General features: G+C 32.2%; 2 protein-coding genes across 2 annotated transcripts; both read left to right on the top strand.

Moving 5' to 3' along the window:
• The first annotated feature begins 2,718 nt into the window (after positions 1-2,718).
• LOC126846327 (uncharacterized) lies at positions 2,719-23,089 on the top strand. The gene is made up of 4 exons (XM_050585641.1): positions 2,719-3,263; positions 17,338-17,444; positions 20,259-20,855; positions 20,897-23,089. Exons 1-4 carry the CDS (start codon positions 3,234-3,236, stop codon positions 21,666-21,668), a joined length of 1,506 nt encoding a protein of 501 aa, XP_050441598.1. The 5' UTR covers positions 2,719-3,233; the 3' UTR covers positions 21,669-23,089.
• Positions 23,090-23,883: 794 nt separating this feature from the next.
• On the top strand, positions 23,884-25,199 carry LOC126846326 (uncharacterized). The gene has a single exon (XM_050585640.1). It carries the CDS (start codon positions 23,884-23,886, stop codon positions 24,337-24,339), a length of 456 nt encoding a protein of 151 aa, XP_050441597.1. The 3' UTR covers positions 24,340-25,199.
• Positions 25,200-26,384: the final 1,185 nt, after the last annotated feature.

Below are 26,384 nucleotides of genomic sequence, written 5' to 3'. Positions count from 1 at the left end.
ATAACGTAAAAACATTGAGATTTTTAAAAATGTATAGGACATTTATACTTCTTAGATGCTATGTAAGTGTCTAAGCATTATGTTTATTTTGATATTGACTGTGTTTTATGGATGAAACCATTTTGTTATAAACACGCCTTTTCCAAAATATCTTAATCCAGCGGAGACACATTCTACTCTTTAAGGGGTTTAGTATAGGCAACTTTTTATAAAATAAAAAAAAAATGAAGAAATATGGAATGAATTTAAAGCTAAAACTTAAAATTGCATGTTTTTTTAAAAATCGTTTAACGCAAAACAAATTATTTAATTTATGTAGCTTCTCGAAAGATTCTTAATCCGACTTTATCGAGATACCCTTGAGAAACTTTTAAATGTATATTTTATTTTAATGACTGTAAATATGTATTAATGTCTGTAAGACGATATAGAATCCAGGGAAAGCGTATCAATTATAGTTATAACAATATATACACTTGTTTGTCATCCCAACCACCGTGTGAGGTCGTTCGTTTCTTATATTGACCACCAGCAATAGGATACCGATAGCTATACTTTCAAGTTTCAACTATGTACTAACTCAACTATATCTGGGACAAATGGTTAATTTTAATTTCCTATTTTTTTTCTGTCTTAGAGCGATTATTGTAGAACACAACTGTGAACCCTATGGTTTAGATTCAAGTTAAATACCGAGCCAACTCTTTTGGTAATGTGTCTTTCACATTAAAAAATCTACTACCTAAATTTACCTACATACATCATTGCCGTGTGGGATATTTAGCTTATTAACATCAATGTAAATGATGGGTGTCGTTATTAATGCGATAGACATGTAATAGAGCATTAGCAAAATATTATCGCCTAACGATAAAAAAAAAAAATTGCAAACGATACTTTACTGTTAGTTTTTGTGCACTTATATTATTATTTTTAACATGCAAGTGTCAATGGCTGCACGGAGTTACTTGATTAGTTATTCAAATATTATACTGGTTTATGTTTATCTATAAAAAAAACATACACATATTTTAACTATAATAAATTAGCCATAAAATTCCCGTTATAGCGTACCGTATACCCAGTGGGCAATATGTGAAATAATAATAATTTAATAATACATAATATTATAGCCGTGTTGTGTGCGCCGGTTTAAAAGTATGAGCAAAAAATCCAAACAACTATTATGCATAACATATTAGCCGTTTAAAACTATAGTTTGATAAAAACAATATGTTTTTAAAAAATATTTTACGCCCTACAACGGGATGGATATATTTAAACTTGAAATACTTACGTTATAACTTATATGCGCTTTAGTAATGGCAATATACCGCTATTTTGCTGTTACTAAAGCGCACAATATTAACGTTAACAAATGTAATAAAAGTGATTAATCATCATCATCGTCATATTAACTAACTCTATGCAAGTCCATGACTATGTCAGACTCAATATATCCATAAGCTGTGCAGTTCAAAGGTTAAAATGAACTATTAACCCTTAACTGTTAAAAAAACAAAAATGACTTGATCCCATTCAACAATTAATGACCTCGTCTTAAATAAGACAATATTTGACCGTGTAGCAAATAGTGAACACATTTTTTCAAAGTTCAATACAATGCACAACTTGATAGTTCTACTTCAAAATAAAAAACCGATCAAATTATAATGGATTAGCTACCGAGATTTTGTATAAAATATTCCTCCCTTGTTTACAGTGAAAACGAGCTTTGAACTAGGTTGTTGGGCCTCTTTATCGTTAGAAGAATTTGCTCCTTACAAAAGCATGATTAGATGATTAAACATTGTTTCATACCCAAAAGTGTATTTTCAACCATCTAACTTACCAATATAATATTTTTAATGGTTACTACCTTCTTTAATTTATTAGAAATAAAGTTAAGGGGGCTTGACAATTTAAAAAATTGTAATAATGTTGCCTATTTAGTACTCCTTATAACACTGCAAAGAGTACAACATTTGTACGGGGTATTATAGGCTAATGCTGTTTTTCGGTTCAACATTTAACTTTTCATGTTGACATCCAATTTTGAGGCATGAAATCCTTAAAAAATTGTTTTCTGGTTTTGTTCTTAAGGCCAATACATAATACATAATATATATATATGTGTAAATATAAAGGTGTACATTTGTTTTAGTCAAAGATCCCATGTTTGTCAAGAATGAAAGTCAGTTCTTAAGAAAACAAATAAAAATTAGTACACATTTTTAGTTTGTGTTATTCTACAAAATATATTAGACAATTGATATATTTACTTCATATTTAATAATTACCTTTTTTTTGTCCTTTTATGAATTATATCAACATTAATTACTATATTATAATATTTTTTTTTGAATTGGGAATAATTCGATATTGTTTTTGTCGCTAGCAACTTAAAAAACAATCAAATAAAACTGGTTACTGACCGATGAACAGTGTTCAGCAAATTATTATTTTTTTTTTTTAATTTTCAGAAATTCGACTTTTCATTGCGCATTTTGCGAACAACCACATTTGTTTTCGTACTCGAACGCTTTTGAAAAATGTATCCTCCCCCCCCCCCCCCAATTACCGAGTACGATTTCCAGGTGGAGAGGGTAAAACAAAACGCTATGCGATCCGTGCGTTTTTCCCGGTCCTACGGTATCCTACGCCTATTAGCTTGGTATGCGTTTGTCCACACAGGTGTAATATAATATTTAGTGTTTTCCTACTTCTATATTTTCTTCTCGCGCGTGCCTATACCGTTCTTCTTAGACGGTCGTCTAATTAAGCAAGCGTCTTGCCGGGCGGGGAGGGGAGACGTTGACGTTTACCGGTCTCGGCCGACGGCAGGTACCGTTTGCGCGGAGTCGTTCCCAGTCCCGTCCGCATGTTTTATTACACTGGGCGCTCACCGTACAGCGACGAATAATTATTATTGTCCACTCGACGTCCATTGTAATCGGAGACGCGCCAAAGCGTTTTTGTACATTGTCGTATTATAATATCGATTTTCATTGTATAAACCAACTATAGTGTTTGTGTGGTTTTTTTTATAAACATAATATATATATATATATATTTTTTTTTTTTTTACTCTTATTCATACCCTTCGGCGACGGTCCGTCGCAACCCCACGCCCGTTGCAGCAGCCCCGCCGCAAAAGAGGTATCCACGCGGCCGAAGAAAAATATCATCGACTACATCTTATCGCCGGACAAGTCTCTCTTTAAACGCCGCCAATGCACACAATGAACTCGCTCGGCGTGACCGTATGTATTTACACTACACCAAAGCAATAATAATAATAATAATAATTATACTATAAACACCTATTATGTTTGTCCGAGTATAGGGTTTTTCTTATACTTTATTTTTTCTTCCATACTTTATTGGCGCGCAAAGGTATCCCTATTGTTTTTTGTACACTAAATTATTAAATTGTAACACACTCTGGTCCCCGTTCTTTCTTATCCGTGTGTACAAGAGTAAGTGCACAGGACGAGGCCGTCCGGCCCTGACCTTGATCGGTCTGGACTTATAGTTTATATTGGAGCTTGTTGTCTCGTCGGGCCATCTCTTGAAGACAAAACCGGCCCCGGACTCGTTTTCCGACCGTTAAATATGCCATGTTTAATTTATATGGAAATCTAAAAAATTCCCAGCCACCTCTGGAATAACTCTCTTGGTTTAATAGAGGACTCTTAAATAATTCCTTATACCTACATACGGTTCGAGATTACGCTTGTCGGATAATATAAACGAGATACGTAGGTAGGTACGTACCCAACTGTAATCGATACATTGTATAGTTGTCACTTTCTGTGTACAAATAACCCTGGATTATAATGTAATTCGAATAATCTGAAGTACGTTAAAAAAGTAATTGATAGTCTTAAATTAAAGATATTTTATACATGACTTAATAATGTATTTAACTTGACCAGTGCGGTGTCTGTATTGGTACAAAAGCTCTTCGTATATAGGAAACAATGTACCGATTAAGCAGATTTCCTATAGATATAATGTAGCGCGAGATATTATAATGCACATTTAGATTAGCCGTATTGATAAAATTGTCACGAATGAAAGCGTTAATCATACATGAGAACTTGGTCACTTAGAGGTCAGGTAGCTTGACTCAGCAAATTTTAATAGACCTATACTTAGTTAAAATAGTAGGCCACTTCCGGCTAACTTAGAACAATATACAATAAGTCTTATAATTATTATAGGAAATTATTGCATTCTGAATGCATATTATTCTACACAGCGATTTGCAGCTTCCTTCACAGCAATATTAATACAAAATTTCATTAGTATTTTATTAAAAATGAATGATATTTTTATAATTGGCACATTATTTGTACCTCATGTTGTGCATTTAAGTTTTGACAGATATTTAAAACACAAATGTTTTCAAAGTTTTATACAGATAGAGAATTATTTTTAAACAAATATTGGACTTGATAAATATTTCACCGATCCCCAACAAAACATTTAAAAAATAAATTTTTAATATATATCTTCAAATAATTGCCGTGTGGAGTTGTTTTCATTTATGGCTGGTTTCGTATCCTTGTAAGGAAACACATAATAGTCGCATAATCAAATGTTTTTTTATGACGGCAACAAATACCATAGTAATCCACATTTAAAAACATGTATTTTTTATTATACATTCTATTTCCAAACCAGCTGTACTTGAGAAATTTAACAAAGGGACAACGTTTATGAAACATTTTTTTTTTGTGATTAACTGACAAAATGTAAGTGAAAAAAGAAACATTATATTAAAGCTCATAAGACCTAATCTATCTCAGATTCGCACCGAAGTTCTTAATACTGCACAAAAAGCAATATATATATTTTTAAAATACAAAAATAAAAATTGTACAAAAATATTTTGTATTTTAATTATTTTCATTAAATTAATAATACATATATAATTTTCTAGATAAATACAATTCCATTATAACTACCGTCCTTAATACTCGAGTTGTATCTAATCTTGTTGCCAGCTTTATAATTATATTATAATATGTAGTCTGTAGCTTGACTATTTTCCATATGAGTAGATTAATTTTGGCCTGGTTACTTGTTATTTTAAGAGTGTTGCGTCTTAGACGTGGAGTTCAAATTGAGTTTTTAAAACACTTCATCGGTAGGGTATAGCGTGACCGAAAAATAATTTATAAATATGAGTGGTAAATTCCGACCAATTTCGTGCGTGTTCGGTTTAGGATGAACAATGAACAGAAGCTATAGTGATATATATATATATTTTGGTAGTCAGCTCAATGGTAAGAAAGAAAACAGAAAATTTAATTGAGATACACTAAAAAAAAAAAAAAAATGGTAGGTATAATTTACTTTTAAAAATATATAAAAAAAAAACCCAATCGACAATTAATGTAGAGCACCACTTCAATTGAACTGATTTATATAGGTATTATTAACGTTTAAATGTAATAACACCATATTATAGAAAATATTTTTGAGAAATGTGTTAATTCAACGGACGTTCAACAAGTATTCGTTATAAGTCGCACGAGGGAAACGCAAAAGGGGAAAACTAATATTTCTTCTTTTCGTCCTAATGGTCTAAACTCTTAGCGCATTGTTTATAGCATTATCTTGCAAATCCATTGTTTCCGTTGCGATCAAGACGCATCTTGTCGTTACGTGGCACATCGTAAAAGTGCATACAGTACTTTAAAAATATTATCATTGGTTAATGTTAACCTATAATAGGCATTATACTATTATTTGTTGTGCGTCGGTTGAAATAAAAAATTGCCACCGCTAGTACGGCGGCATAGAATGTTATTCGAATACATAACGTAAGAACAGTGTTTAACACATTATAATTGTGTTGAATGTCCGATTCATTACAAAAATACACATCCAGAACAACCAAAGTACCAACCAAAGCAACTCGTTAAACTAATGACCGTTCTAGCCGGGTTAGCTTCAAAGTTAACTATGATTTAACAACACTATACAAATATAGGCTAACCGCTAAACTGTACTTAAATATACCTACTCTACAGAACGGCTGTATACCGCCATAAAGCAATGTCATGGATTTCTATAAACTTATTTAAAATGTTTAATTGTATAATTGTATTAAACTTCACTCAGTTAAAAACTAATACTGACTTGAAATGTTTGTGGTTTTAATTTGGTCGAATTAAAATTAAAATTATACATCTAACTATTTGATTTAAGAATTTTTTTACATTTTCTTAAATGTATACTCAAATATCGTAGTATAAATTTTAACACCAAGAACACGTGTAGATCTCAAAGCGAAAAGTAATTTAAAAAGTATTAGAATATTATGTGTTACTGAAAGTTTAACGTTTATGTGACGGATTTTTTCAATATTTTTTTTTTAAACCTTTTGCAAGGATTTTTGCTATGTTCTGTGTGGGTTTTAATATTGGATCTATATAAAAGTATCATAAGAGTATTTGTTTTAAGTTTCCAGGAAAGACATTTAAAAAGGAACTAAGAGAATGATCTCTATAACAGTCAATGTTTGTATCTTGTCGTCCATAATATATTTTGCAATACAAAAATGTGTAAAATCTCATCAGCTATAAATTTATTATTCAAAAATAAAAAAATCACACCTTTAGGCGGTCGATACTATATATTTGTTCCTTTTTTTTTTTTACTTATCGTTGCGAAGTAGGTCCATTATATTGGTTGAACGTCAGGTAAAAATAAAATTCTCTAGTCAAAAAACTACCATATGCGAACCGAATACTTAATTGCTTGTTGTGCTAACTCTGACATATAGGCAGAGTCGTCCATTGTTCGGTTGAACAAAATAATTGATTATTCTAATGGTATAAAATTATTCCAATAGAGATGTATTCGTCCTTTTGTTGACACTATCTAACAATTTATTCGAAAAATATTATTGGAAAATTACCGAATAAAAAAAGTATTCTATTAGAAATGTATAGTTTTCAATTCGATTAATACACGTTATTCGGTTCGATTAGTAATGTATGTTTAACTATACATTTTGCCCAACTCTCGAGTATATAAGTGCTGTCCGTCGCTCTAACCTTATCCCACGGGTTTAATTGTGAGAACAAAGGGAGAAAAAGCGAGACCCAGGTACAAGTCAATCGGATTAACGTCGGTTTTGTAACATAGCCGTTCGTTAAAGTCTCCGGCGGTCCAAAAAACATTAAACGGTCTATAAAATAAATAAAATATATATAAATTAAAAACCAACGGTTGTCATCCGACAAACGGGCAGATTTGTCCGGGTGGTTTGGAAGTCAATGGCACCCAACCGGGGTCAACGTACACCGTCGGTCGAGGTTATACAAAGTTCACGCGTGTAAGATATGTATATGTATATATAAGTAATAATAATATTTTACGCCATATAAAGTGTATCCTACTGGCGAAAAAGGAACAAAAAACGAAAAAATAAAAACTTGTTATTACTTATTATAATATTTTATCCATTATTGGTCGGCACGCGGACAAGTTCGCCCACTTTGTGCGTCTAAACGTCTCGGCCACAGGTTAACAGTCTAATGCGCTAATAGACTAGCTACCGCTCTTCCCCCCCCCCCCACATGTCGTTGTTTTAACACGGTGACCACTCGTTGATGGATCACTACTGCTAAAAGAAACGGCAACAGCAACATAAGTTATTTGCCCTCCACGTCCATTTCTCTCTCTCTCTCTCTCTCTCTGTCTCGTCACGAACACAACTCAAAACAACCGGATAGCGTTTGCTTAAGGGTTTTAAATGTATAAGCAGTAATATTATTTGCAAAAATTGCTCGTTCGGGTCGGGTCGGGTCAATAGTGTTTTGTAGTCTAAAAAAATAAACCTGTCTCCATAGTTCGCTGACCACTTACACACCTACGTATACTGTATAATTCAAGATATTATTTATGTATATATATATATATATATATACATTATGTACATTTTTTAAGTTAATCACACATTAACACACACACACATATATAAAAATATGTTTTTTATCGTGACGGCTGTAAAACCATCCACACCCAATCCTTGCCTTATTTCGCTCGGATAGAACCGCACCACAGCTCTAGGTGTTAAATGCGAAAATGTAATTTTTTTTTTAATAATATTTGCATATCGTACGAAGTTGGTTAAATCGAATCAAATAAACATGCGTATAACAGTCGTACGGTATTTTTATTTTCGCTATCCACATTTATACATATTATAATAGCGTATAGGTAAGTAGTTCTGGCACGATTATTTCTTAATAGTATATCTTACTTAGTATGCCAAAAAGCAAGGTAGAGTATTAGAGCGTTAATAAATTTAAGATGCTGTGTTAGATTATAGTACAACTTAACGAAATATTCAATTAAACTTGTTTAAATATAATATTTAATCGAACAATTAAGATTTAATAGTTACGTTAAAGCTAAATAATCAACTTAACATCTTTAAAGAAAAGTTTGAATTTAATGTTAAGTTTATGTTCAAGTAATTTTAACTGTAAATCAACTACTTATTAATTAATAGCTAAACCCGTACTTAGTTAAACGATCAAGACTGGGAAGTTGATTTCATCTTAGGTTTACTCTTATAATTTTTTCAGGGTGATTAATTACAATATGCGCCACGTTTAACTAAAGTACACGCAATAATATATCATTATAATCATACTCTGCGATTACACTAACCTATTCCAACGTGCTACTCGACTGACCCTACATCGTGCCGGGGGGTCGACGACGATCCTGAATGGCTAGTCAATCCTTAGACGATCCAACACAGTAATACTAATGTACTGACTTATAGTTATTGTAATTAAAAGTGTTATTTTTTTCCTTTTGAACGCAAAGCATTCTTAACTGTGTAGTGCACTCGACAAACGATTAATCATTTCAAATGGGTTTCCACAATCTTAGTACATATATTATAATATTCTATGAAAATAATTAATAACGCTCCAGAAGCCTATACCGTACAAATTCAATATAGGTATTTATATGTAAATTATTTTTTTAAATGTATAACGTAGGTACCTACACGTCTTAAACGCGACGGCATCATACCTCTTATTCAGACCTTCCTTTATAGATATATTTTGTTCTTGTCGATACACTTGATAATGTTAAATTGATTCTGTGTATAAGAGTAATATCATTTGATGTCTTCTGTGATTAATGTACGCGAGTGGTTTCGACCGTACTCCAGTGCAACAAACACTAACGTACCGCGTTTGCCTACAAAAAAGGTATTAATAAATTACACAATTATTATTGTACATAGGTAATGGACGTTGATGGGAAACCGTTTAAAGTTGATGTTATTATACTATTATAAACCGAGACGTGCAACTCCACCGAGATATCCTACTGTCTTAATAGAATAAAATATAATGTACAAGAATTTTTATTTTAACAACATTCATTAGAGTTTCAAATGTCCTAAACGTCGTTTTGTTCGAAACCGAATGTCAGTGTGATATTTCTCCAAAAACGTAGCGATCAGCACGCACACGTTTATATTATATTTTTTCATTGATCTTTATAGAAAAAAAAAAGTATTTTTTTTTACTTTTACTATAATAGAATAATCGTATAAATCATAGTACGAGAATGTCTAGACGATAGCGGACAATTCACGTCCGACAACAATACCAAACGAGCAATATGATCGATATTCTATACCAGTTTTCACCTCTTTTCAACGACCTCGTGAGATCCGCTGGCGATAAAAGCTGGTTAAAGAAGAACCGCAGTAATAGCTGGTTTAATTGTACTAAACCCAAGTTAAAAACAAGAGCGAAAAATTGTATAAAAATTAAAAGACATTTGGTCGCCAAAAACACAATAATTAATAGGTAAAGTAGAATACAAAAATGATTGATAATTAAGATCTACAGAGTGATCATTTTGATGTAAGACGCACTTTTTCTCGGAAAATATGAATATTTTGAAAATTATTTTTTTCCTATACTTGTAGATACATATTTACTAAATGTGTACCTTCCTCCCTTGTACGTAAAAGAAGTATGTACTTAGTTTTTTTTCAAATGGAAACATATGTTTTTAATTTTATAATATGTAAGCAAATAATTTAAAAGAGTTTGAATGTTTAATTTTCATCAATCTGTTTGTTTGCAACGACTTTGTTAAGATTTTATTTTAAGATCAATATTCGTTCGGTTTTTGATACAGTCGAGTCGTCACTGTGTTTGAATAGGTTAATAAGAACCGCTTGTTATCCCAAAACTAACATCCTAATCGGACGATGAAAACATAACTATGAATTTTATGGGCTACTGTATCTCTGCAAATTCATAGCAAACGAACAGTTTGATGTATTTAGATTTAGATAGAGTATAATTTTTTTTTCTAGTAATACGAAAGTCGTATTAACACTAAACTCAGTTTCGATAAAATATGAAGGTTTATAAAATAATATCTGCTGGAAAAGTAATTGGAAAATTCAAATGTGAACAAACAAATCGACCAAGTACGAAATCTTCGAATAATTTTATTTTATTGGCCGATTTTTTTCTTTCGATACATTTCTTGTTTTAAACACATTTTTCGTCAAATATTTCTATTTAGATGTCTGATAAATAATATTAGGTAAATTTTTCTAGATAAAAACGATATTATATATTTTTAAACTACATTTTCAAAGTCCCATCTCGCAGTCATATTATTGACGATTAACAAAACACATACAAAAACAATGTATAGGTATTATTAATATTACACTTGTATTATTATTAAATTATTGTAGTTTGTTACATTTAAATGATCACAAATATTTATAATATTAAAATAATTTAGGGATAGGGTGGTTTGTTATATCCAATTAATGACATAGATTATAGAAATCTATTATAATTTAACAATTATAAATTTCTTAACAAAAACACAGCAGATGTAGATAGATACAACTTAGCAAATTAATAAAAATTAGCTGCGTCTAACTTGGCAATGACAGCTGTTCCTTATTTTCGGAACAGGGTCGACAGTTAATACAACTTTACCCAACACGTGAACGACAAATTCGAAACTATTTTACCTGTTTATACCGAAATGTTTAGTTTGAAAATATGTTTTAAAAATGTCTTGGATGTTTTTCTCAAACTTTAAGGAGAATATCTAATGACATCGGTTCAGGGGCTTAGGAGATATCGCGGGTTCAGACACAAAAATAGAAACGGAATCATCATTGAAAAAACGATATCTTGTCAGTTCCGCATCAAAGCTAAAATGTCATATTTTCAGTTAGTCTCGGTTGTTTACAATAATTATTATTTCGCTTGACCCAATGCAACTGTTGTGTACTAGGCTAGTTTATAAATTAGCTATAAAAAAACACTAACTTCATCTCAGTCCGCATCGCCAGTCTATTTTATGTCAATCCATCAAAACATTAACAGCTAGATGTGGAACTAAATATGGATTTATTTTTACAACTGGGTTGTTACTAGAGTTGAACAAAATTTGATTGAATAACTAAAACGTTAAAAACAATTAATCAAATCTAATAACATAAGATGTCGATTGAAATAAAAAGCTACTATTTTATTTGTATAATATATGTTTTTTGTTCTAATAAATTCCAAATAAACGAATCGAATAAACTATAAGAATACAATTATTTGAATACATTTTCATTCGAATAATCAATTATAGTTTCCAATCTTCCAAACTTTGATCACACCGATTTTCGCCAATAGTACATCTTAAATACGTTTTAGTTTTTTTGAGACACGAAAACGATCGTTCTGCCGAAAAATTAGTAACCGCTATACAGGAGTATATTCTTAAAGCGATGCTCACATTCCGAAATAGTTCTTCTAAATTATGGTTTCTAAAAAATTTAAACAAACTTCGATTTGGTTGTTTTTTTTCTGTTGTATTTTGCATATCAGTTTTGAAATGTATGCATTCTTGTGTAAATGTGTTTTCATCAATGTCTGTTTCATAAAATTTTTGTAGTTTCTCGGCTCCTTGGACAATATCATCGGTATCAATTGACTTGTTGTCTATGTTGATAAAAAAATTGAATTTATCATACATTTTTGCATATCCAGAATGTCTCATTTCCAGTTGCTTTCCGAGATGATCCAATACGGCAAAATAAACCGTTTTTAGTTTGTCTTTACCACCAAAAACTACTTCATTTGCTCTAGAATTACATTCGTCTAGTTCGTCCCATAAAAGGGGTTTATTACCCATTTGGCAGGATCTGTATTTATAGTTACATCATTAACACACTGGAGATTCGGAGCTGTGAATTTAGCTGTATCTATGGAAATCAGCTCTCCAGCATCACTTGCGGGGCTTCCTTTCTCTAGTTCTAAAGTTGTTGAAACGGACAAAATGTTGAACTCGTTGAAGTACTTGTAGCTAAAGTAATAGTACTTGTAGTTAAAGTGATAGTAGTAGTTGAAGTAGACGAGTCTATAAAAATATAATAATGTTCAGTATCAAATATTAACCATTACCAAAGTAGAGTTTGTTTTACAAATTACCATACAAAATAGAAAAAACTTATTATTATTTTTAACTACTTAAAAGTGTTATTTACTTTATTATAATTTTCTATATGTCTACGTGTTATATTTGTTGCATATTTTCACGATTTTGATTGTATATTATACGACATATTTTGATACTTTTTAGTGCATACAAATCGGTGCTCTAGTTATAACATTTGGTTTTAATTTTTTCAATATTAAATTTTTGTTAGGTAGGTACACATTTTTTTTTTTTTTTTTACTATCATAACAAATGATTTGTTTTAACTTTTTACTAGGCAGATATTGTTATTCTTTGTTTTATTGTATTTTTATCATACAAGAGTTGTAATTATTTATTTTTTTTCTATTATAATTCATAATTTATAAATTATTTATAATACTATTTGTATTTAATTTCATTGCATTAAATTTTTTTATTTATTATTTCCCATTTGTTAAAATCTCGAATGCATAATGTTGCTTACTGATTTTAAGTGTCACCAAAAATTTAAAAAAAAATATTTATTTTATAGAGTAAATTGTTTTTACCTGTTTTTAATTTTGCCGCGGTGAACAAAGTATCAAGTTTTCTTGTTTTTTGAACAACCCTTTTCTCCTTTTCTTCGTGCTCTTCTCGCAGCTTTTTATATTTTGCGCCACTTTTTTTCGATCTACCATCCCTCTTTATGATGTAATTTGAAAAATTATAATAAAAATAAATAAAGACAACACGTCGTTAGCTGCACTGTCGCGGTCGTCGCGCACACCGTCTACTAATAAGCAGAATAGTTTTATGGTTAAAGGAATGTGTAAAACATTCTTTGTTGTAAGTAATAGAATCACGAAAATAAAAATATATAATTGACAATAACAACGTCTTATCACGGATAGCCACAATATTATATAGCTTTAGGTAATTGTACATAAATAAGCCGTTTCCGAGAAAAACATCGTTTCGCTAATAATAAAAATTCGAGTTGATCGCGTTCACCGGAACCATTTCAGTGTGTTAATAACCTAATTAGCCATTAGATTATAACCCATAAATTATAATATAATATTATATATACATTTTTTTTTTAAGTGCGGAAAATTTGCCGCTCTAATCGCCTGCTTACTCTGCCTGTAGGGTAACCCGACGCTGCAATGGAGCATATTTTTTGTACCTACGGATGCTTTTTTGTTTAACATAAGAAACATAGCTATTCGGGAAACATGTTGACCGGCCAGGTGTTGTTTTTCTTTATTGTGCTAAAAAGAACATCGGCGACAGGTCGGGTTAGAATTCTTGAGCCCGTGCAGACGCATCTATCTAGAACGTATATGGCTGCGCGATTAGGTTACCGTCGAGCCGTATGAAAATAGGTAATATACGATATAAGTAGATGGTCACAATACATAATGTTCTGATTACAACGGAATGATTTTTCTCATTTCTTTTGAAAAAAAAAAAATGAAAAAATAAATAAATAATAGACACGCTTTAAGTTATTTTGCATCCGGGACCGCAAGAGTTTAATAGAGTAAAAATAATGTGTATTTTAATTTTCTTTAAATATTTTCCAGTGTCGCAAAAACGAGTTAACCACCATTATATTGCTATTCCCCGACACTGTAATATATTATACTTGGCGTGTCTATCGTTTTGCGGGTTTCAAAAAGAAATTGAAAATCATCATCCTTTAGACTACGTGAAAAATAAATAATATAATGCGATTTCATGCAAGGTATTTAACGTGTGTCGCGCACCTTATTATAAACGGCGGCCAGCGGATAACAGCGTATTAACAGAGTCGCGTCGTCGAGTACCATCGGGATAGAGCCTTGTTATGTTCAGATAAATCTATATATCTCAAAAGATAACCCCCCCCCCCAAAAAAAAAAAACAATAAATTGCCTTTAAACAGCTTACAAAACAAAAATCACAATAATTTTCTAATGTTCTTTTGTGTTCAAAAAAAAAAAAAACACTACGAGTTATACGTCCAAGCTCATAGATCTTAATTTAACGAAGATATTTAAAATTAAAAAATCCGTTTGAAATACATTTTAGTAAATTATTCGAATCTACAGAATAATCTAAAAATACCACAAAAAGGTTTTTTTTATAACTTTGGAGATGATTTAAAAAAAAATATAGAAATGCCAAAGAAAATCAGTAACTAGATTAGGATTAATCGAAAAATATCCCAAAACTTAGATGTATTTTTGTTCTGGTTCCAAAAGCGTTATGTACAGCGTTATTGGTTATTTACATTATTCTTTAACTATATAATGTGTGTTTAAAAAAATTATTATACATATTTTAGTAATGTAATGAGCCTATTGCACATTGATCAGGGTTATACTATTAATTTATGTTAATGTCATTACAGTAACTATTACTTTAAAATTGAAAAGTTAAACTTTTCTGTTTTTATAATAATTGTAGGTATAGTTGGAACTTTTATTTAAATGTTTTTAAATAACAGCTGTTCAATGGGATTTAATATGCAAAGTTTCTTAGTTCTTTCGAACACCGATTGATTGAGTTTTTGCTTAGGTACAAATTTTGATTTTTAATAGCTAATAATTGTTTATTTTAAACAAACAAATATTTAAACAATGTTCATGCGTCGAAAAAACCGTTTGGATAGATTAAGGTCACCGCTTACACACATTTGTTGGTCGTTTCCACACGTTGGACATGACGAATAATAATTATTTTACATCCTCTCTTGTACTTGGTAAATAACAACTGGTTTACCCAACCTAATATCAGTCACATCACAGCAGCTTGTAAGATCTATGAAAACACACGCACATCGCATGATAATAATTATTATCGTTCGGGTCTAATGTTTTTTTTTTAAAACGTCTCACTTTTTATTTTAAAATATATTATGTTATTCAAATGCGTGGCGGCGGGTTAAAACTGGCCACAGTAAAAAACATGTTATAAAATGTGTACCGTTACGGCAGTGCTTAGGATATATTAATATAATGCTTGGTTTTCTTCTTTGTATACAACAAAACAAAACCACTTTTACGGAGATGACCGCCCCCCAAAGGTGTAATAATAATAAAATGTCTTCCGGCAAACCGGCGCTGTTTCCTTCCACCGCACTGTTATAATAATTATAATAATAATAAATAATAATATATTAGACATTGTTATTATTATTGTCTGATACGGACTGATGTAACACATCTTCCTATGCCTAATTAACAGATTCGCGTTTCCAATGCTTCACGCGGTTTTAGACCTCTGTTGTTCGGTCGACAATACCTAGAAAAAATCTTTTGCACAAAATAATAAGAAGAGATATCTCGCTTTCCAGTTGGATATTATACTATATGGCGATGACGCTGATATTATTAACTCAACTCAATCGTACTCGACCGATAAGCATCTGAACCGTTTAGAGTACCTACACAAACACACAACTACTGGCCGGAAGGTGAAAATGAAAAAGTTAATAAATATAATAATATTATATTATTATGCGTGTGTAGTAAAAACACAGCAACCGTATATCACCCACTGACCTGGTTGGTTTAATTGCAAAATCACGGCGTTTCGCGTTTGTACTTCCTATAAAAAGTACACGAAACGGAAACGGGTCAACAATAGTACTCGTTTACATGCAAAATATATGTATATACATATATTTCGGTATCATAGTCTAACCGTGTGAGTTTAGTTTGCGGGAAGCCCCGACGTGGGGGGTGGCGGCGCTTAATATTGCCATTTAGAAATTATTACACTATCTCGCGATGGAAATTTGTGTGTATAATATTCACTCGGACGGGTACTAATTACTTCCAGGCATTGTTCTCGCCAGTACTGGAATGATTGCTTATTAAAAATGATTGTATTATATTTACACACTCAGCGTGCAGAGCGGGTCTGTGTGTCGACGGCTAAGAAAACACAGCACTGCAGTTGCAGCAGCAGCGAGACTATGCGGTCTACGAGCGGTTCTTGTGGAAAATTATTAACGTTCCGACCGTGAAACGACCGTTCGATTGAAAAGCATCCACTTGTTTTTGTTCGGTTAGGATATCCGACGACAATGCTGCTGGTTAACACCGCGAAGAGTAGTCCTGTTGTCGCCCGAGGGGACATAACGCGAGTGCAGCTAACGCCTCATCATTAAGCACCGGATAGGTACGCGACGTGAAAAATAGGTATTTCACAAATCGGTCAAAAATAATGGTAATAATAAAGAAAATAATACGATAAAAATTTAGGCCGTTTACGCGACGAATCGGAAGTAAATACCTGAAAAAAAATAATAAAAAAACAAGTATGAAAAAATCCATTAAGTACCCGTCCATTGTATAACGCGCGACGGACAGACAATAAAAATATATATGTCTCTTAAAGAATAATAATAATAATAATAATATGTTTATCGGTAGTGGATATAGCATCATCATTCACACCGTATATAGTAATAACATAATGGTAATAAAATATTACACGGGGAGAGATGGTATAGAGTAGCTGCTGAAGACGGTGTTGTAGACAAAATAATATAGTGAAAGGTAGTCCGGGGAGCCGGCCATAGCACTTTGGAGTGTCGAGCTATTAACAAGTTCTCCGTTGATTAGTATGATATTTTTTAAGGTGAAAAAAAAAAATACTTTTTTACATCCCACGCGGCAATATTAGAAGAAAAAACAATAAGAATATTTCTTCGTTGAAAAAAAAATGTTTTGACAAAATCATTTTTTTTTTTTTGTTCACTAAAAATATTATTGTGTGGGATGATAATTTTTATTCTTTTTTTTTTTACTTTTTTTATGACTTTTTCCAATTGATCAATAATAATGATTTTTTCAGGTGTTGTTGTGCTGTTGTCTAATAGCTTACGGAGCTGGTAGGCCGTCGGACGCCGAGGAATCCGAAGATGTCGTGAGGGAATCGAAAAGAGAAAAACACTACCAACAGTAAGTACGACACACACACACATACACAAACACACTGTATAACCGCAGTAGCCGTTCTGTAGTACCTAATATTGGAGTGCTGGACTTTAAAAAAAAAAAAAACAAAATAATAATACTATTGTTAATGTACATATTAAAATAATAATACAAAATAATACCCACTGTAATAAACACTGTAAAACACACGGGTTTTTTGAAAAAAATTTAACACATTATTAACGCATTTGGTTAAATGATGGTAAACAGTAAATAAAGTCGAGGTATGTAAGCGAAAAGTAATACACTTGGAAAAAAAAAACTTAAGGTAGAATGTATTTTTTATAAAACTCGTTCACAGTGCACTATTTTTTTTTTTTTTTTTGGTGGCATTTTTTTTTATTGTTAAGGTTTTTAGTGCTTTTTTGTGACAATTTTAGCAATGGATCGGTCGATACGTGTAACATATAGTATAGAAGGTAAGCTAATTTTTCAAACAGTTTTTGTATATTCCGCTATATTACATTTCTACACAAAGCTTATAACCTTAAAAAAAAACAAAAATAACATTTTTTTCAGTGGCGTACGCATGATTTTTATTTTTTTCCCCCCAAAAAAACACAACTAAACTATTTGTCTAAATAATAACAATTTTGTGAAATACAAATAAAACGTTAAGGAAAATTTTATGTCATAATTAACAATTTGTGTTCACCTCATGTCGGAAAATTAAGTAGATCGAAAATAAAGTGGTGCAAGTTGAAATTCAAACGATTCTCGAACACTTACACATTACTTAAAATCAAATTTTCAAGAGAGATGGGATAAATTATAATATATACCACTTTACTTGCGATGAGCTTAATACATATTTGAATGTATCACAAGCGCTTCCCTTGCGTACGCCGTTGTTGGTATTTTTTGGCTAACTAACATTTCTAATAGTTTTGATTGTAACAATTAACAAGGTGATTTTTCAAACTAACGACTAGTCTTTCTTAGATGGAGCAAAATATATACACAGAATAAATTTAAAACGTACCATTTTTTTCTTTACAGAATTATACAATTTTTTTTTTATTCTAATGGAATGTTTTTTTTATCTATAATAGTAGTATGATGCCAATGTCTATCGGTTGAAACAAAAAATTCATATATTTTTTTTAATTTCCTTTCTTATATAACCGTGTCACGTTAAGCTGTAATATTCACACAAAAAAAAACCCATTGCTAACGAGTTAATATCAATATAACTGATCTAAAATTTTAATGGTTTATGTAAATTAAATAAAATTTAAAAAAAACCGACGAATTACTTTTGTTTTTAAGAATGTTTCTTATGCAAAACCATTATAACATGGTAATCGTTAATCGCCGAGCTTAAATAATGTCAGTTGTAGGATTTCCATAATATATGTAAATAATTAATCGGTTGTTGTTTTTAAATCGAACATAGTCTGTTTTTTAATTATTGTTTTGATCTTTTTGGAAAATTAGTCACTCCCAGTGAAAAATATCAGCTTGTTATTGACTGCTATGAATAGCAATTTGTGTTTATAAAATATATTTAACACAAAAACGCCGCCAAACTAATGTAATTAAAAAGTTAATTAAAAAAAAGCATGCGCTGCATGTTTACTTAGCGTTAGATTGTCTTTTTTAGGAGAAAACCCCGTACAGCAAACATTTTTTTTAAAAATTGTTATCCAAAATATTATTTAAAATGAAAGATTAAGCATAGTTACAAACAAATAAAGATTAAAACGTGAAGTCTCTTTCAGAGGTATCTTCCAAACCGATTAAAAGAAAAGTCATCGTTATAAAACTTATCCACTCATCTGTGGGGGATGAAAGGCCGATTTTTTAGTTTTAGTTTTTGGTGTTTGTTTTTAATTTTTTTTTTATAGTTTTTTTAAAAAATAAATTACACACCGGGTTTTAACCTCATAGAGAAAGCTTTTCATAAAAAAAGTATTGTAAGCCGTCAATACACCAGCAAATACCTAACTACTAAAGTTAATTTGCATCAAAATTTCACCATAATTCATAAAAAAAATGTCGACTTTCTTAATTTTTTATTTTTGGAGAATTATTTAAAAATTTTTTAAAAAATATGTTTATTTAAGATACACAACTTTAAAGCTCTGCAGTGAATGAACTATATCAAGTTCTGAAACTCTGAAACTAATTCTAATAAGGCTCTAAACAACAAAATCTGTTCACCGGTTTTGGTTAGGTAAATTTACTAAGTAAATAGCTAAAATTGACAATTTTTTTAATTGTAAAAATTTTTATATTTTCTAATAAGCTTAGTATTAACTTTCCATTTCTTATAGTTTAAGAAAACATAACAAATTTAGCGTTATAAGATCGTAACACATTGACTTTTTTCAAATTCAAATAATTATACTGCTTGGGTATGAAATCGGATCTACCTGTATATTATCTTTTAAGCTAAGACAAATATCTTCTCGTTTTTAGTGGGTTTTGTTTTTTTCCTATTGACAACAAGCTCTTATAGTTACAGAGTCACGGTTTTTGTTTTTTCATTTCAATTATCATACTTGATTTTCTAAAAATCAACAAAGTAAAAAATTATTTAAAAACAATGCAACACATACAAATTAACAGTCATCCCGTTTAATTAATTCGGGCCCTTAAGGAATATGTATTTTCACTAGCCTCATAACCTCATTACCAATAACCAATCATTGCTGTATGGGGAAAACCCGTTATTAAAGGAGATTAATATCCTCTGGACATTGCATGCGTCTACAAATATAATATTATGATCTAAGTTTTGTTGGGTTTTTTTTTTATTTCTGTTTTCTGTTTTAGTGACACCACGATGGAAGTCCCCGAGACGGATACTTCGACCAGCAGTCAAGTGCTGGGAAAACTGAAGTCAATTGCTCGTCTGCGGATGGCGGACCGGAAAGATCCGGCGACGCCGACTCTTACCCGTGAGGAAATGGAAGCTCTCAGAGATCTGCTGGACAAAAACTTGCAGAAGTATCAGAACTTCAACGCGTTGTCGGCAACCAAACGTCCGGGCAACGACCCGTATATAGGGCAAATATTGGACAACCTGAACGGACACAAGGGCGGCCAAAACGGCATCCGCGGAGAAGGAACACCAATGAGCGTTCCTGTTCGCAGAAAAATCATTAGACACACGGTGTTCGGACCGCCTCCGGGTTACGGTTACCAGATGAATCCGGCCATGCTGAATCGGATGTACGGCCAGAACGGCGATCAGGCGTCCAGGATCGACTGGGTGTCGCCTTGGGCCGATTACTTTCCTATACTTATCAGGGACCCATTCCAGACGATGTTGAACTCTTTCAGCGAGATCATCGAATACGGCCCTGAAGCGGACGTGTGTAGACACGTAAATGATCAAGCGTCCCGGAACGAACTGGAAGACACAACACCGTCGTCGGACACGGTACGACGGGACGGCAGTTTTTGGCTAGACCGGAAGATGGGTCCAGGCGGGGCAGGGCCGCCGTCACGCCAACCGTACCCGAAGTGGCGCTAAAGCGTTCCCGCAGGCACACGGACGAGGAAAAAGGAGTTTTGAACCACGTGAAACCTTTTCGTCCGCACACCACGACGACGGAGAAAATCACTAAACACTGGACTCCGGTCAACCCGAACGAGCACAACGGCGACATGGGCCCTCAGATCAAGCGGTTGGTGGTCAGGAGGGGCGGCGTGGCGATCGCAGGGCCCGGCGGTATCGCCACCGCCGGGTCAGGCGGCACGGCCATAGTGGGCGCCGGCGGCTCGGCGTACACGTCCAAGGACACGGCGTCCGGTTCCACGTCGGACAACGTGCCGGCCGGGCCTCAGGGCCTTTCGATGGCCGGTTATGGGCCGCACGTGGTCGCACCGCCTTACTACGGGTATTCGCATCAGAACGGTTTCGGCCGGAGCCTGACGGACAACGACGACAGCAGCCCGTCGAAAAGCAGTGGAGCCACGGCCATACTGTCGTCGGACGGAGTGGCGTACTCGTTCCCGGTGGCGTCCCGGGGACTGACGGCCGTCACCGGCGAGCAACGTCCCTATTCGGCGTCCACGGCCAGGGAGATCAGGCTGCCCGACGGCGCCAAGCTCATAGCCACGGGACCCATAGTGTACTACAATCCAGAAAAACCGTCGAAAAAGAAGTCGAGGAAAGCGAAAATATCGAAAAAGTTTAACAGTCAAAGACGAATGCAAAACGCACAACAATCGGTTTAACGACATATGTAACATATTTTGTTTGTTCCTCGATACAAGACTGTATTCACTATAATAATATTTCCATTGCTGCTCATTTGATTATGGTTAATTAACACTACTAATTACTAATTGATATATATATATATATATATATATATATATATGTCCGTTAGTTCGATCAACCCCATGTAGACTTTCACACATTTTCATTTTTTCATCATAATCATATTTTCTTATTTATTCATCCTTATTGAAACACATAAATATACATATTTTTTTTTTACGTTAGTAGCTTAACATAGATTAGTCGTTAACTCTTTAATAATTGTATATAGTTTTAAGGTGAAGGCCATTATTTATTATATATATATTAACATATTATTATTACAACCAAAACAAGCACGTGCCTAACGTTTTAATAAAAATCGACTTAAATGTAGGTACATCTTCGCTCGTAATAAATAGTAAAGATTGTATTATATTACGAATACGATACATTCAATTCTGTTTTTTTGTCCAAAAGTTTTGTAAATAATACCTAAAATTATGTTTAAAGTTTATAAAATCAATAACCACTTAATAAACTAATTTATTTACATGTGAATTGCATATGGTCTTCTTGGACCATATACAATATTAGTATTATAAAACTAACCAAAAATACAGCAATAAAATTGAAATGTATTAAAAATATTGTCAAACAAGATTTTAAGATATTTTGATGTGAAATTTAATGTTTTAAACATTTTATTTGCAAAACATTGTATCAACGTTTCGAAAATAAATATGTCCAATATTTAAATCATACTTAATTTCAAGTTAAAACCACATTTTGAAAATATCACAATTTGTCTTGCTGTATAGGTATAAGATATTGTATTAGCGTCACCATTATTATGTATACTAACAAAATAACAGTTACTATTTTAGTGTAGTTTTACCATGCCAAAATAGTTTTAGCCGCTATCGTTATAATATAAGATAGAACATTTATTATTCAATTATGTTTAGTTGAGTTTATTGATTTTAGTATTTCTACGTACCTATTAACTATTTTTTGTATTATTGATGAAAATATAACTTATAAAACAACCCATTCGTCTATGAGGCAAACTCTTACACAGATTAATTTATACATAAATCGTTGGATTTTATATTATAATTATTTATTTTTTATTTATCAATGCATAGCTATATTATTAATCTTATAGATTTTGCTTTTTTAGCTTTTTATAAGTAGAACTAACGTTACATCATAAAATATTGAGTGTTTTGTAATTTATATAGAACTTACATCGGTGCATACATAACAATAGTGATATATATGTTTATTTAGTTAAAAAAAAAAAATTCATTATTTCAAATTAAAATTAATGTAAAGAATTACTATTTGTTTTGTACTTGTAAACTGCATTGCCATTGGTTTACCTAGTAACTTTAAACGGCCAACACGTTTATAACAAAATAAATTACTATAATATTGGAATACAATAAATTATTTTATAAACTGGAATAGATTTGTTTTATCTTAAAAAATTCAGTGTTTTCCACGCTATTATTCATTAAAGATAACCGAAAAATAAGAATAACCCATGTACTCGGATTTCTTGCCAATTTTTCAAACCAAAATTACCAAATTGTCTATTTTAAATTATAGTGCGTTAGTATCACAATCAATCATGGTAGTGTGACAGATCATTTTGTATGGAAATTCTGTGAGAAATCACATGAAAACCAAATTTTTTAAATCCTATTGGGTGTAATTACAACCTTGGCATAGTGTTCATACACTAAGTATTCATAAAATAAACACATTGTACACTTTTTCTTAATCTTACTAAACTATAGTCGGCCACACAGAATTAACCTGAACATTCTCATTTTATTTACTTAAATTTTCCTTTTTTTTTTTCTACGACCAACATACATCTTTCCTGTTCCTTAACCGAACCGTGTCGCCACTTTACACACCCTTGTATATTAACCATTACCACTATCACCTCGTACTTAGCTCAGCGTTGAACAACAGCTGATCTCGTGTTTAGTTTTTGGTGTTCGCCAAAATTATTATTGATGGGAATATGGTTTTTTTTTATCAGTATTATTATTATTTTTTTGTTACCGTTTGGTTCCTTCGGTGAAAGTGTAAAATATAAAAAAGCGTCGGTCGCTGGACATACTTAAACCTTACCCAACGCTTTCAAAGGGCCAAACGCTTAACCCGTGCTTTTGTATGCGCAGGTATCCGCTGCCTTACTGGGCATTCGTGCCGGCCTTAGGCGTTTGGCCCGACGGGTCCACGACGACGACGACGACTTCTGCCGCCGCTCCGTTGCCGCCGCCGTCCCCGGGCATCCGCGTGGACGTGGACCGGGGTCAAGTCAGCGTGATTCCGCTGCAGAAGTTCCAAAAGTACAACAAGCACCCGAACACGCCCAGCGTCGACGGACCGAGCAAGCTGAAGAAAACGCAGTCGACGGAACGGCCCGTCACCAAGATATACCTAAAGCCGGCGGCCAGGGCCAAGGCCGGTCCGGGCGGCGTGGCACTGGCCAACCCCATCAGCACCGCAGTGGTCAGGAGGGGCGACACGGTCAGCATCGAGTACTTACCGGACGCTACGGCCGAAGCCGGTGCGGGCGGCGTGGCCATTTCTCGTCCAGAGTTTATCATTCAGCTCGTGGACTGAAATAGAAACGGCCGTCGGTCACAGATTCCCGGATGGTCGAAGTTCCCAGTAGTTATCACTATGGTTTTCCCAAATAGTTTAATGTATCAGTAGACATTTAATACTTGGTACATTCGTTTTTCGTATCAACCCAAGTAACAAAGAGATTAATTAAAAAATTGCATGTAAAAAAATTCTTATAATATTGAAAATATATTTTTATTTAAATATTTTTCATAAACTTTGTTTAGCAAAACATTTTCCTTAAAATATTCTTTGATACATGCCCACCTCTAGACTTTAAACCGATATTTTTGGCTAAATACCAAACAAATGGTGAAAAAAGTCCTCTGAATTTTGGGATTTGGGCCCAGTTATAAACTATACCAAAATAAAACTATGGGATGATTATGGGAACTTGTGACTGTGGAATCTATGATGGCTTATCGAAGAAGATCAAAAGCTATTATAAAAATAAAAAATATTTTATTACCATTTTATAACTTACTTGCAAACTATTTTTTTTTAATCAAATACAAACAAAATCTACCTATTGTAAATCAAAACTTATTGTAAAATTTGAGTTAATAATTTTTCCTATTTTTTTTTTTTTTTTGATAAATAATTAATATTATATAAGTACTATAGCGGTTAATTAAATTTGTTATAAGACTGACTGTTTAATATTATTTCCAACTACGATAAGCCCGTTTTTTTAATATTATATTGGTTGATAAAAATGTAAAAAAACATGTACATTTTGCGATACACGGTACTTATTGGATCTTTGTAATATGAACTTATAATATATTTTATATGATTGTGAAGATTAAATAAGTAGATAATTATAACTGATAGAGCTTTTTCTTAAATGAAACAATTTCTGGAACAAAAATAATATACATTTTAACCTCGTCATAATTTTTTTATATCGAAATAAATGTTTTAAATAATATTTGTCGTTTTAATACAATTTGATTATCCTTAATCTAACCGCTTTTTATGTATCCATCAACATTTGACACAATAGTTGCTATTTCACTTTATCCACTATACATTAGGTTAAGTTGTGTTATAAAATAGTTTAGAAAATATTTAATTAAACAATTATTCTGTTAGATTTCGTATTTAAATAATAATATTAAAAAAATCAAAACGTTGACCTGACTCAGGTGAAATAATGGTTTTGTGTAATGTAACGTATTATATTATTTTATATGTTTTATTCATTTTGATTTTTGACGTTTGATATGACGAGACACTTTATTGTGTATCCGTACAAGGTTATCCGAACGTTTTCAGACTTATTGTTAAACCCGAATTCTTGTTATAACAAAGTACATAAAAAACGGGAAATTATTGATCATTGATCTGAGTATGCTTAATAATAATAATAACATGCATAAGATGGTTGTAGAAAAAAAAAACAGGACGCATTTTCAATGGCTTCTGGAATCCCATATGGACTCTGTGCTTCGTATCCATTGTGTTCCAGCCTATATAATGTACACCCATACTAAGTACTTACATTATTTTCTGCGGTCTCCTATTTCATAATAAATAATGATTGTATGCTAATTTATTTATACCGAACGAAAACGATGACTGTACGTATGCGGTTGCGTTTTGTTTGCTTTTTTTTTTGTTTGTGCTGTATAATAAAATTGATTAAAAACTAATCAAAATATGTAAATTATGTTTAATTTACGCTGTGGATATAAATTAGTTCAATTAGTTAGATTAGTACCGTGTTATTATGGCGATAAATACATATTATATCGTTTTAAGTACCATAATAGTTAATAACCGAATGTCGTTCTAAGCCTTAACGTGAACAATGTCTGCAACACAACAAACATAACACGATTTATAATATATATATTTTTTATTATTTATTTATTATCAGTCAAGATTCTTGGCATTTTTTTTTTTATTGAGCGTTTAACTTTACAAATATCATAGTTTTTACTTTGAAAAAAACACAAGCAGTAAGTGTTAGTTAAAAAATAGATAACCTATTATTGTAGTTAATTGTTAACAATTCGAGTGAGATTTGTGCCTGCTAA

This window comes from Adelges cooleyi, unplaced genomic scaffold (genome assembly GCF_023614345.1).
Source record: "Adelges cooleyi isolate 19-005CV unplaced genomic scaffold, UGA_ACOO_1.1 ACOO_flye_CR_arks_rails_tigmint_CR_PRNA_9, whole genome shotgun sequence".
Lineage (NCBI taxonomy): Eukaryota > Metazoa > Arthropoda > Insecta > Hemiptera > Adelgidae > Adelges > Adelges cooleyi.
This window is presented reverse-complemented; position numbering and strand designations above follow the sequence as displayed.